The sequence below is a fragment of the Stegostoma tigrinum genome, chromosome 29, assembly GCF_030684315.1.
Source record: "Stegostoma tigrinum isolate sSteTig4 chromosome 29, sSteTig4.hap1, whole genome shotgun sequence".
Taxonomy (NCBI): domain Eukaryota; kingdom Metazoa; phylum Chordata; class Chondrichthyes; order Orectolobiformes; family Stegostomatidae; genus Stegostoma; species Stegostoma tigrinum.
Window position 1 is genome coordinate 33,243,415 of NC_081382.1, and position 13,693 is coordinate 33,257,107.

Sequence of the window (13,693 nt, forward strand, 5' to 3'; positions counted from 1 at the left end):
GTCCCACATTATGCTAACTTAAGTGCTTTTTGGTACTTTTACACTCAGTTGGTCCAATGCATTCCTTGTGTGTCTCCTACATTTCTACTCTCTGTAAATTTGAAATAATCTAAAACACTTTTGCTCGTGTTTTGCATGAATGAAGAGAAGATGTGGAAAATTATTATTAGTGCATAGTGTGGTAACATATTTTAATAAGATTTGAGAGAATTACAAAGAAAGATGCTGTGTCATTGCTCAGTAATATTTAGTATGTAATCATTAACAGAATCTGTATCTATGAGCCGCATTACATATCATAGTACGAGTCTGCCAGCACTTTTTCCAGCAGTTTAAGTACTTCATTGAAACACAGCAGAAATTTGTAAGTGAAGGATAAGATGAGTGGAATCAATTGTACCTGTGGATGAGGCGCATTTCATTGTTCTTAGTCTGATTGGAACCTCTGAGAATTTAAAAGTTCAGTTTTCCTTTGGACTTCCTTTTAATGTGTAAATTTTTACAGTCAGCTAGGGAAAATACAAGTTCCAACATAACAGAGAATATTGTTCAAGATCTTGAATGATGAGTTTGAATGCGTCTTGCTTTAACTAAAGATAGGTTACATATGGTGACAGCGGTATTTGAGATTTTCATTGCAATCCCTTGCAGTACATATTAGGAAAATTGAAGCCATCATCTTTAGTCCCCAGTAGAATCTCCACATCCTGTTCACTGATTGTAGCCCCCTTTTCTGGCTGTTGTCTGTAATGAGCCAGATTGTTGTAATCTCAGCATCATGTTCTATTCTGATCTGACCCTGATCCAATATTTTCTCTGTCAAGCCTGTCTCAATCCATTTGCTGCTGTACACCTCATAGGACTAGAAATAGTCCATTTAGTACTTCAAACCTGCTCCACCATTCCAGACAAAGCTGATTATCTACATCATTGCTATTTTTCCTACCCTATCCTCATATCTCTCAATGCAGTTAGTGTCTAGAAATCTATATCTTTATCCTTAACTTCCTCAATGACTGAACTCCCGATGTCTTTGGGCGTAGAGAATTAAGGTTTTACTACCCATTTCATCATCACCACTAGAGTATTATTGCTGAGATGTAATAGTCAATCTCTTATCATTCACATCCTGTAAACTTCATCTCACCAAAATCTATGCTATTAAAATCCCATCCAGAACCAGGTCCATTTCACCTGTGACTTCTGACTTTGCTGCAGTAATTCCTAGTCCCTCAGTGCCTAATATTAACTTATCATCCTTGTCACATCCCTTTCGGGCATTGTTCCTCCCTGTCACTGTAACCTGTTTCGACCTACCTATATCCCTCATGGCATTCTCTATTTATCTGATTCTGTCCATTTCTGCAACCCTGTAGCTTGTCCCCACCATTTGTAGCCCTGCTTTAGCCAGCTAATTCCTATATTTTGCTCCTTAAATACCTCTACCTCTTCATCCAAGCTTTGCATCCTTGCTTCTAATATCTCCTTTGTGTTCCATTTGTTTGATAAATTGTTTTGGGTTGTTTTCCTAAATTCACAATACTGCATAAATGCAAGTTGTAGTGTCTGAACATTAACATTTTTAACATAGCATACACAGGAATATAGTATGGGTTATTAAATTGAACTTTTCCGATTGACATTCCCACTGTGTGTAATTTTACTGCTGCATGAAATTTCACTTTTTGTCCTTGACCAGAAGAAAAATTGGGTGAAACCTTATAAGTTCATTTGAAAAAGAAAGACCTGTGATTGCTTTAATTTCTTGCATCAGTCATTGCTTTACAAGGTCATCACCTATTTTTGAAATGAAATTAACCTCTTTTTAATAATTGGTTACTGCTGACCTCTGCATTTACCAGTCAGTAAGCTGCAATAAAGTGACAATTCTGTAAAATAATAAAATAAGATGCTAAAGCAGTTGCTTGGTCAGCAGGTCCAGTTCAATACAATAGCCTTTGAATTCATGAGTGCATTGACGAGATGTGCTTCCCCAGAATGTCACCCTGTATTATTTTAAGTTACAGCTGCACTGCATTGCAGACTAACACTAATGTTCTGATCTCCAGACATATGCTAATAGTCTGGTTGTTAATACATCTCTGTTAGCAGTTTGTGATTAGTAAACAAAAATTTGTCACTGACAATGAAGCATATCTCTCATTCAGCTGTGTGTGTTGAGAGTATCCTGCTCACCTGTCTGGTTGTATAGTGACATGGAGTGAAATCAGCTGCAGAGATAGGTAACAAATAACTGATCTGCAATGTGATCTTTCAATGAGTACAGCATCAGAATTGTTCCAGATCGTCACTTCACCCTTGCAGTTGAACTAAAGTACTACCACTGGGTTCAATGTTTCATAGTGTGAGATCTTCTGATAAAAATGAAGTAATTGTCCCAGTTTATTTTGTGTGTCATTCTTTTATTTTAGTTGCTGCTGCAAAATGTGTTATAAACAAATTAGTGACAGTCAAAACTTTGCTCCAAACTTAACTGAATTTGACTGTTGCAAGTTTTGTTACTTGTCTGAAAAGCTTGAATTAAGTCACTGCATACTTCAGATAAAGTCTGTGATTTATTCAGTGATGAATAATGTCGACCACATAAGTTCAGAAAGTCTTTGAAGTTTTTCCAGGATATTTAATGAACGGACATTGAATTTAAAATTCAGAGTGCTTACCAGGTGTGTAGTTCCAATCAACTATTGTACTGCTAAGCAACGCAAAAAAAGTTCTAAAAGTTTATCAAGTATTGTGGGAAGGTGGGGTGAATGGGGGAAAAGTCTGCTTCATCAATTGCTTCATTGTCTTGCATTCAAATATATAAATGTACATAACTGTAGAAACTTTTACTTCAAAATGATGTTACAAAGGTGCAGTCTGTTATTTCTGAATTTATATCAGTAACTATCTATTTATTGTTTAGTTGGTTCTTCATACTGTAAAATGTCTCTGTTCTATATAGGTTTAAACCTAAATTATTAGAGTTCTATAATCCGCTTAAGGAAGTGCAAGACATTAGCTAAAATAATTAAGGTTAATGGCACTTCATGATAGTAAATGTTCATAGGACTTTCCTCTGGAAATGATTTGAGTTGTGACAGCTGGAAAACCTATTCTTTAAAGTTAGAAAAGATCCAGGAACTTTACAGGTATTTTCCAAGTTCTTGGAACTGGTGGCTGCTATTTCTACACCTTGCATCTTGAGTCATACAGTTGGTTCCTTTGTATAGCTTTTTGGTGTCAGATATTGGGATCATTACTTACAACCCAGAGAGCTACATGTTCTGTATTGTACTTCTCAGCTAACAGAAGTCTAATATTATTTTACTTGACACCTTTTTAAACTGTTATATATTCTTTTTATTTAAAACAAATTGTGTTAAATGTAACCCCGATTTGCACTCTTATCCTTCATTTAGATACGTGGATGATGTTATCGTACGGATTGACAGAATGTTTCCTGATATGTCCATTCACTTGTCCAGACCAAATGGTTCCTCAGCAGTTCTGCTGGTAAGGTGATGATCACGTCTGATGTCAGTTATGCAGTTTTAGAACGTAGAACATAGAACATTACAGCACAGTACAGGCCTAAGTACGGTACGCTAACTAATCTTTTGTAAGCCAAGGAAGATCTGTGAGGCTGAGAGTTACATGGATATATAGGTAGCACATATAGTGAGGTGGCCATACCACACCTGTAGGGACTGGAGAAAAGAAGTGATGGATGGCTACCATGCAGTCAGAGGAGAAGGAAGATAGTGCAGGAGTCCCTTGAGGTCCTGCTCACAAATTTATTTTCTGTTTTGCAAGCTGATGAGGATGCTGGTTCCTCTAGTGAGTGTAGACAGAGCCAAACTACTGGCAACACCAAGTGGCCTGACTGTACAGGAGGAGAGGAATAAAAAAAAAGAAGAGTGATAGTGATAGGCGTTTCATTGATTAGGGGAACAGACAGGCATGTGAAGGGGAAGATTGACACATTAGAGATTGTGGTACACATTGGTACCAGCGATTTTATAGGTAAAATGAAAGATGCAGTCTTGCTTCGAGTTCAAGGAACAAGGGACTAGACTAAAGAACAGGCCTCAAAGGTTGTACAGAAATAGGAGACTAAAGCAGATAAATGCATGACTCAAGACTTGGCACAGGAGGAAGAGTTTAAGATTCCTGGATCTCTGGGACCGTTTTTGAGGAAGGTGGGACCCGTATAAGCAGGCTAATCTGTATCTGAACAAGAATGGGACCAACATCCATGCAGGAGGTTTGCTTCTGCTGTTGGGAGGAATTTAAACTAGTTCAACAGGGTGTGCTTTAGTGCTAAGTACTTTAGTTCAATGGTGACACAACATACCTTAGCAAAGGAGCCTAGGCAGAACGAGTTCAGAATGTTGAGCTAAGGGAGTTAAGGCAAAGCTGAATGGCTTCTACTTTAGTGGTAAGAGTATTATAGCTTGGTCAAATGAGTTAAGGATGTGGATTGATATGTGGAGTTATGATGTTGCCATCACGGAGATGTGTTTGAAGGCGGGACATGACAGGAAACTCAACATTCCAGAGTGTAGAATCTTCAGATAGGACAGGAGAGACTGTAAAAGAAAGTGTCACTTTATTGATAAAGCAGTCAGTTGCTGCAATAGGCAGAAATGATATCTTAAATTGTGTCAACTTAGGCTTTATAGGAAGAATTTATGCATAGAAAGGAAGCAGTCATACTCATAGTGTATTGGAAGCCCTCAAATAGTGCGAGAGAGGAGTAGATATGTAGTCAATTCTAAGGTGTGTAAAAATTAAAGCTTAATTATATTAGGGAATTTCAATTTTCCCAACATTAATTGGGGTAATCATAACATGAAGGGTTTAGAGGGGAAGATTTCTTGAAACGTGTTCAGGAGAGTTTTCATATAGATGGTCCAACAAGGGACAGTGCAGTTCTGGACTTAATTCTGGGGAATAAAGCAGCCAGGTGTTTGATATCAGTTTAGTGACAGTGACTGCAACACCGTAAGTTTCAACAAAATAAAACAAAACTGTAAATGTTGGAGGCCTAAAACAAACAAGAACAAATTGCAAGAAATACTCAGCAGGCCTTGCAGCATCTGTAAAGACAGAACAGAGTTAATGTTCTAAGTCTAGTGACTTTTCTTCAGAGTCATAAAACGGGGAGTTTTAAGTTTGCTATGGAAAAGGAAAAGGATGGTCTGCACCAAAAGGTTTTGGATTGATGGAAAGCAGATTTTATTAAATTAAGGTAGGATCTTACCAAAGTAGAGGGCATGGTACTTGAGGTTAAACCTGTGGTCGAAAATTGGGTGGGATTCAAAAAGGAGTTGGGGAGATTAGAAGCGCAACACATTCCCTTTAGGATGAAATGTAGAAGCAACAAGCTCAGAGGTCCATGGATGTCTAGGAGTATTCAGACCTGGATAAAAAGAGAGGTGCATAACAGGTACAAAGGCAGGAAATCAGAGGAGGTCCTAGTGGAGTATGAATTTGCAGAAGCAGGAACATAAGGAAGCAATAAGGAGAGCAAAGAGGAGGCATGAAAGAAAGCTGGCAGTCAAGATTAGGGAAAATGCCAAGATATTCCACAAGTACATCAAGGCGAAGAGGAGGGCCCATTAGGGACCATGGGGCAATCTGTGTGAAGTCGGAGAACATTAATAGAGTGTTATATACATACTTCACATCTGTCTTCACTCGGGAGAAAAAAAATGTAGAAGAAGATGGACAGTAAGGCTGTTCAGCAGATTGAAATTAGGAGTGAGGAGGTACTGGAAGTTTTGGTAGGTTTACAAGTGGACAGGCTCCCAGGTCTGGATGAGTTGTGTGAGGTGGAAATTACTGAGGCCCTGATTCAAATTTTTAATTCCTCACTGGCCATGGGATTGGAGGCCAGCTAATGCTGTTCTACTTTTCAAGAAGAGTGGTGAGGATAAATCAGTGAATTGAGTCTAAGTTCGATGGTAGGGAAACTATTGAAAGTTCTGAAGGAGGTGATTAAACTCCATTTAGAGCGGAGAGCTTGATCAGGGATAGTCAAGCATGGCTTTGCCAGGGAAAAGTCATGCCTAACAAATCTAGTTGAACTTTTTTTAGGGAAGTGACTAAGTGCGTGTTGATGTGCATTTTAACAGCGCTGTTGGTAAGATCCCACTTAGGTTAAAGAGGGTAAAAGCACTTGGGATCCAGGGTAACATAGTAAGATGGATCTAAAACTGGCTTCGATGTCTGGTGACCCTCAGGCTAAACCACCACCAGTCATCTGTCTCTGATTGGAGAACATTCCAATGGTCGTCTGGGACTGAGTGACCTTACCATTTTAAGCAATAGTACATACTTGCAATAACACTTATGCTTATAAACCCCACAAACCAGTGTCTGTTTCAGGTGGTCAATGCATGAATATATTTCCTGGCGCAATGTTGGAGCAGTTAAACAAACTGCTGTAACCAGTTGCAACAGTGGGTCATTTACAGTGGCCTTTCTTTGTGCCTCTCCGCCTTTGCTTATGACTGCCATATAAGGCAATACTTGTTTCTGGCCCTTTTAATTGGTTTTCAATTACATCATTGTCTTGTTCAAAGCCATCCCCAGATGTATTCTGTCTGGCGTCCTTTCAAGATTATGTTTGAAGCCATCTGGGGTGTTGTGTTTAGACTCCATTTTTTATCACAAAAATAAGGGGGCACCAGTTCTCCAGTATTCTCTTGAAATTATTTTCAAGACTTCTGGCATTTTCTTATCAGACTAGCCTATAAAATCTTAGCTAACTGCAAAAGGGAACATTGGAAGGCTGTTGGAATGGGACTGTGGAGTATGGCTAATTCAATGGATCTATTCAAAGAACCAGCATGAACGTAGTAAACCAAATGACAACCTTCTGTGCTATATGCAGTTGAACAAGGGAAAGGAATTCCATCAGATAGCCACAAAAATGGAGTAAAAATAATGGTATTCCATTTTCTAAATGTGTCTTAAATACATACTTTTAAAAGTTTCATTACTATGGATGTGAGTTTGCTCGCTGAGCTGGAAGGTTAGTTTTCAGACGTTTCGTCACCATTCTAGGTAACATCATCAGTGAGCCTCTGACGAAGCTAGCCACCAGGATACATGAACATCAACTAGCCACAAAACGACATGACCCACTATCACTCGTATCCTTACATACAGATAAGGAAGGACACCACTTTGATTGGGACAACACATCCATCCTAGGACAAGCCAAACAGAGACATGCACGAGAATTCCTAGAAGCTTGGCATTCCAACCGGAACTCCATCAACAAACACATTGATTTGGAGCCAATCTACCATCCCTTGAGAAAAAGAACAGGAAATGACATCACCAACACAGGAAATGACATCACCAACCCAAGGAAACCTAACCAGATAAATAGAAAGCGGGACATAACGCCAGCGCTTCGTCGGAGGCTCGCTGATGATGTTACCTAGAATGGTGACGAAACGTCTGAAAACGAACCTTCCAGCTCAGCGAGCAAACTCACATCCAGAACCTCAACCTGAGCTACAAATCTTCTCAAAACTCGCTAGTTTCATTACTATCCTTATGACTTGTCAAATAATTTTCTATTGCACGAATAAGACTGCTTTCAGTGTAATGGTTTCAGCCACTTTCGTTTCTCAAACTTTGTATAGACTCAGCAGTTGCTAGCAAGATGATTATTTTTTCGTGTAAATCCAGTCCAATTACATCACTTCAGGGCCTTGGAATGATGAAATTGATCATTACTTTCATACCTGCGTGGCATCACTGTGTGTACATTTTGTTAGTCAAAAGATATTCCTTTGTGCTCACAGGGAACAATACCAGTCACACTTTTTTTCATCAACATGTTATTACTTCTGTGTGCTTAGTTAGTATGGCATATTAGTGTCAAAATTGCATTTTTATTTTAACTTATGAAGGAAATAATCCCTTTGTGTGCAGTGGATACACAAGATACAATTTGGCTAAAACATTGAAGTTTTTTTATCTAGTTGTGCCTGGATCATTGTACTGAATGCCTTTGAAATTCAGTTCGATGGAGAACTAAAATTGAAAGCATGACCATAGAATATCAACAGGCAATATTAGCATTGCTGCTTGAACTGGTATTTGCATTTGTGAATAATGTTCTGCTGAAATAGTCAGGGAATACAATGTCTATGAGAAGAATTGAACAGCTTTTTTAACTAGAAAGTGACATTGTAGTGCAATGATTCTGAACCTGCAACAAGATTTTGCCATTCTTTTTCTCTGCATCCGAATGAGGAGACCTGCATAATCCTGTATTTCTATGAAAATAAAGTTGTTCAAGACATAACATAGGGACTCCCCTCAACCGGAGATAATGGAAACTGCAGATGCTGGAGAATCCAAGATAACAAAGTGTGGGGCTGGATGAACACAGCAGGCCAAGCAGCATCTTAGCACAAAAGCTGACATTTTGGGCCAAGACCCTTCATCATCAAGGACTGCAACTTGCCCCCTGCAGTGGTTGAGAACGCCCTCAACCGTGTCTCCTGCATTTCTGGCACCTCATCCCTCACACCCCGCCCCCGCAATAACCACCAAAAGAGAATCCCCCTAGTCCTCTGATACCACCCCACCAACCTCCGGATACAACACATCATCCTCTGTCACTTCCGCCATCTACATTCTGACCCCATCACTAAAGACATTTTTCCAAACCCCCTCCTTGTCTGCTTCCCGGAAAGACCACTCTCTCCACAACTCCCTTGTCCGCTCCACACTCCCCTCCAACCCCACCACACCTGGCACTTTCCCCTGCAACCGCAGGAAGTGCTAAACCTTCCCCCACACCACCTCCCTCACTCCCATCCCAGGCCCCAAGGTGACTATCCACATCAAGCAAATGTTCACCTGCACTTCTGCCAATGTGGTATACTGCATCCGCTGTACCCAGTGTGGCTACCTCTACATTGGGGAAACCAAGTGGAGGCTTGGGGACCACTTTGCAGAACACTTATACTCAGTTTGCAGTAAACAACTGCACCTCCCTGTCACGAACCATTTAAACTCCCCCTCCCATTACTTAAATGACATGTCCACCCTGGGCCTCCTGCAATGCCATAATGATGCCACCCGTAGGTTGCAGGAACAGCAACTCATATTCCGCTTGGGAACCCTGCAGCCTAATGGTATCAATGTGGATTTCTCCAGCTTCAAAATCTCCCCTCTCTCCACTGCATCCCAAAACCAGCCCAGCTCGCCCCCGCCTCCCTGACCTGTTCTTCCTCTCTCCTATCCCCTCCTCCCACCTCAAGCCGCACCTCCATTTCCTACCTACTAACCTCATCCCGCCCCCTTGATCTGTCCGTCCTCCCCGGACTGACCTATTCCCTCCCTACCTCCCCACCCATATTCTCCTCTCCACCTATCTTATCCTCTATCCATCTTCAGTCTGCCTCCCCTTCTCTCCCTATTTATTTCAGAATCCTCTCCCAATCCCCCTTTTCTGATGAAGGGTCTAGGCCCGAAACGTCAGCTTTTGTGCTCCTAAGATGCTGCTTGACCTGCTGTGTTCATCCGACCCCACACTTTGTTATCTTGGACTCCCTTCAACCAGACCTGGAAAGCATCAGGATTGGGGCCATCGACAAAACTAAGCAGGAGACCCCATCATCGCAGGAGCTAAGGGAGCTCTCTGACTTCGAGGGGGAGTGATGTGATAATTGATTTAAGGCCATGGAGAACCAGTATCATAACTCACTGTGTTGGAGCTCATTGACAATGATTTCCCTTGGTAACAAGCAATGGCATTCCCAGCTGGAACTCAAGAACTGAGCCCTTTTTTAGAAAGTGGGAGAAAAAATATAAAGCAGACCCAGGGATCAGTTCAACAAGAAATGATATTCCTTTCAAGCTGGGCTTCCTGACTTGTTACGGTGGCACGTCACAAGGAGAAGTAGAAAAATGAAAACTGTTGGTTCTTCCACTCCAAGTGTAAAACTCAGAAGAAAACAATGCAGATTGTCCTGTGAAGATCGCTGCTGGTTGCAATTACATGTAATTAATTTAATACTTCTGACCAGACGAGAAAGAAAAATTGTCTGTCTTTTTAATCCTGTCTAGATCAGTCATGACAAATATTTTTGTTTTTGTGATAGATGTGTTCGAAAACATTTAAACAAAAATAGCTTACTAGTCGAAATTAAGAAGCCAATCACAGTTTTCTTAAGTGATACAGAAAAATTTTGTTACCTATTAACTCCAAGAAGAATTAATAATGTGACATCAAACATTGGTAACAAATTTTAAAAAATGAGTGTCTGATACAGACTGGAAGAACATCATTGTGTATTTTAAAAATCTTTGAGTTCTTGAGGTATTAAGACCAAAGGCCATTGTTGACTGGTATACTAACCTAATTAACTTTCAAATGACTCAAAACTTAGAAATAAGTTGAACTGAGAGGAGTAACGGACTTCAAGAGGATATACGTTAGCTAGTATTGTGGACAAACAAGTGACAGATGAAATTTAATACAGAGGAGTGCAAATTGAGATTTTATTAGGAACGACAGAAAGGCAATGTATTATAGAGGATACAATTCAAAAGAGAGCAGGAGCTGCGAGACATGGGAAAATGTGCATACATTATTGATATGAGAAAGTAATAAGAGGCATATGAGATGCTGGACTTTATAAACTGGGATTTGTCAGTACAAAAAAAGCAAATTGTGTTGAATCTTTATAAAGTACTTGCCTGGACTTATCTAGATAATTGTCTGGGCTGCATTCTTTACGAAGTATATGAAGGCATTGGAATGGATGCAAAAATGCTGATCTGGTTGGTGATGCTCACATCTCATGAATAGTTATTAAAAATGGAATTAGGTGGACAGATCACTGAAACAGACTGTTTTTGGAGAAGAGTTGATTTGAGAAGAGAGTTTTGAACAACTCAGTCTAGACAAATGGGGAGGAATTGTTCATATTAACAAGAGTGTGAAGAACTACAGCATACTGACTTTGGGAAGAGGACCAGAGGTAACATGAAAAAGACTTGACAAAGTGGTGACGATTGGAATGCAAAAGTGAGGTAGAGGTAGATTCACAAATGATTGGATGATTATCTAAAAAGAAAGTATTTGCAAGGCTTTGAAGAAAATGTGGGTAGGTAGGACTGAGTTGCTTTACGGAGAGCTGGCACAAACACTATGGGCCAAATGGCTCCTATACTGTAATCATACTATGATTCCACTGCTAATTGTGGTACTTATCTAGCCACCAACTTGCAATTAAGTGTTAAAATTCTGATATGACTTTTATATTTGTGAAGAAGTTCTTTGAAGCAATAAACTCCTGCTGAAATAGGACAGTTTATTTGCATACAGCTGGTGTGAATTGCACTTACTGCTTCAGCACTTGTCAGTATGCTTTATTGGTATTTAAATGTGTAAATTGGAATTCCATTCAACCTCGTGCAATAAATAGATTTACCAATTGCTCTATTAATTATTGTGCCACTTAAGGAACAGGGTGCAAGTCTTTTTTTGAATGGATAGACTTGTACTTTCGAAATGCATTCACTAGAAAATATTGATTTCTTGAGCATGTTAGATCCAAAGATGTTTGTATATTGGACAGTAATTCATTTGTTGGTGCATAGTTATAAATTGGTGGGGTGATAGGGGTGTTTTGATGATATTTGCAAACTCAATCTCTTACCAATTTGTTTAATATACTAGTTGCTGTGGAAATACTTGTGGATAAAAATGAACGTGTAATTTCTGATCCTGGAACTGTTTGTTTTCTTCTTCTGCACCTGGCCCCCTCTCTCTTTGTCTCTCTCTGCCATTTGGACACTTCTTAGTTCTCCACTTTTTTACTGATTGTATTTGTCCCCTTTTTTTACTCCTTCACACTTGCTATGATGGCACAGCATTTTCTCTTGCTGCCAACTTTGTCTCTGTCTTTGATTTGTCTTTCGTGGCCCCTGCTGTCGTAGAATCATACAGCATGGAAACGGACCCTTTGGTCCAACCAGTACATGCCAACTTAATCTTGAACCAAATTAGTCCTACCTGCCTGCTCCTGGCCCAAATCCCGTTAAACCTTTCCTATTCGTGTACCCTATCCAAATGTCTTTTAAACATTGTAATTGTATCCGCATCCACCACTTCCTCAGGAAGTTCATTCCATACATGAGCCTCTGTTGCCTCTCCATGTCTTTTTAAAATCTCGCTCCTCAACTTAAAAATGTGCCCTTCAGTCTTGAAAATCTCCCATTCTACAGAAAAAAATGACTACAATTTAATCCCGCAAGCGCACTCTGTCTGTCTCTCCCTCCCTGTCTGTCTCTCTCTCCCTCCCTCCCTCCTCCCTCCCCTGTCTCTCCCTCCCTCCCTCCCTCCCCTGTCTCTCCCTCCCCCCCTCCCTCCCTGTCTCTCCCCCCCTCCCTCCCCTGTCTCTCCCCCCCCCCCTCCCTCCCCTGTCTCTCCCCCCCCTCCCTCCCCTGTCTCTCCCCCCCTCCCTCCCTCCCCTGTCTCTCCCCCCCTCCCTCCCTGTCTCTCCCCCCCCCTCCCTCCCTGTCTCTCCCCCCCCCTCCCTCCCCTGTCTCTCCCCCCCCCCTCCCTCTGTCTCTCCCCCCCCTCCCTCCCCTGTCTCTCCCCCCCTCCCTCCCTCCCCTGTCTCTCTCCCCCCATCCCTCCCTGTCTCTCCCCCCCCATCCCTTCCCCTGTCTCTCCCCCCCCCTCCCTCCCCTGTCTCTCCCCCCCTCCCTCCCTCCCCTGTCTCTCTCCCCCCATCCCTCCCCTGTCTCTCCCCCCCCTCCCTCCCCTGTCTCTCCCCCCCTCCCTCCCCTGTCTCTCCCCCCCCTCTCCCTCCCCTGTCTCTCCCCCCCCTCCCTCCCTGTCTCTCCCCCCCTCCCTCCCTCCCCTGTCTCTCTCCCCCCATCCCTCCCCTGTCTCTCCCCCCCTCCCTCCCCTGTCTCTCCCCCCCCCCCCGTCACTCCCCCCCCTCCCTCCCCCCTCCCTCCCCTGTCTCTCCCCCCTGCCCTCCCTCCCCTGTCTCTCTCTCCCCCCCTCCCTCCCCTGTCTCTCCCCCCCCTCCCTCCCCTGTCTCTCCCCCCCCCCCTGTCTCTCCCCCCCTCCCTCCCTCCCTCCCTCCCCTGTCTCTCCCCCCCTCCCTCCCTGTCTCTCCCCCCCCTCCCTCCCCTGTCTCTCCCCCCCTCCCTCCCCTGTCTCTCCCTCCCCTGTCTCCCTCCCCTGTCTCTCCCTCCCCAGTCTCTCCTCCCCTGTCTCTCCCCCCCCCTCCCTCCCTGTCTCCTCCCCCCCTCTCCCTCCCCTGTCTCTCCCCCCCTCCCTCCCCTGTCTCTCCCCCCCCTCCCTCCCCTGTCTCTCCCTCCCCTGTCTCTCCCTCCCCTGTCTCTCCCCCCCCTCCCTCCCCTGTCTCTCCCCCCCCTCCCTCCCTGTCTCTCCCCCCCTCCCTCCCTGTCTCTTCCCCCCTCCCTCCCCTGTCTCTCCCCCCCCCTCCCTCCCCTGTCTCTCCCCCCCTTCCCTCCCTCCCCTGTCTCTCTCCCCCCTCCTCCCCGTCTCTCTCCCCCCCTCCCTCCCTGTCTCTCTCTCCCCCCCCGTCTCTCCCCCTCCCTCCCCTGTCTCTCCCCCCCCCCTCCCTCCCCTGTCTCTCTCCCCCCCTCCCTCCCCTGTCTCTCCCCCCCC

At 43.2% G+C, this 13,693-nt stretch overlaps 1 protein-coding gene across 2 annotated transcripts in view; it reads left to right on the plus strand.

The window, feature by feature from the left end:
* Positions 1-13,693, plus strand: part of med27 (mediator complex subunit 27) — a 281,704-nt gene that overhangs the window by 133,070 nt on the left and 134,941 nt on the right. For both annotated transcript variants that reach the window (XM_048558447.2, XM_048558448.2), the window contains one exon: positions 3,423-3,516. In XM_048558447.2, the coding sequence (XP_048414404.1) occupies positions 3,423-3,516 (94 nt within the window). The remainder of the gene's footprint in view (positions 1-3,422; positions 3,517-13,693) is intronic.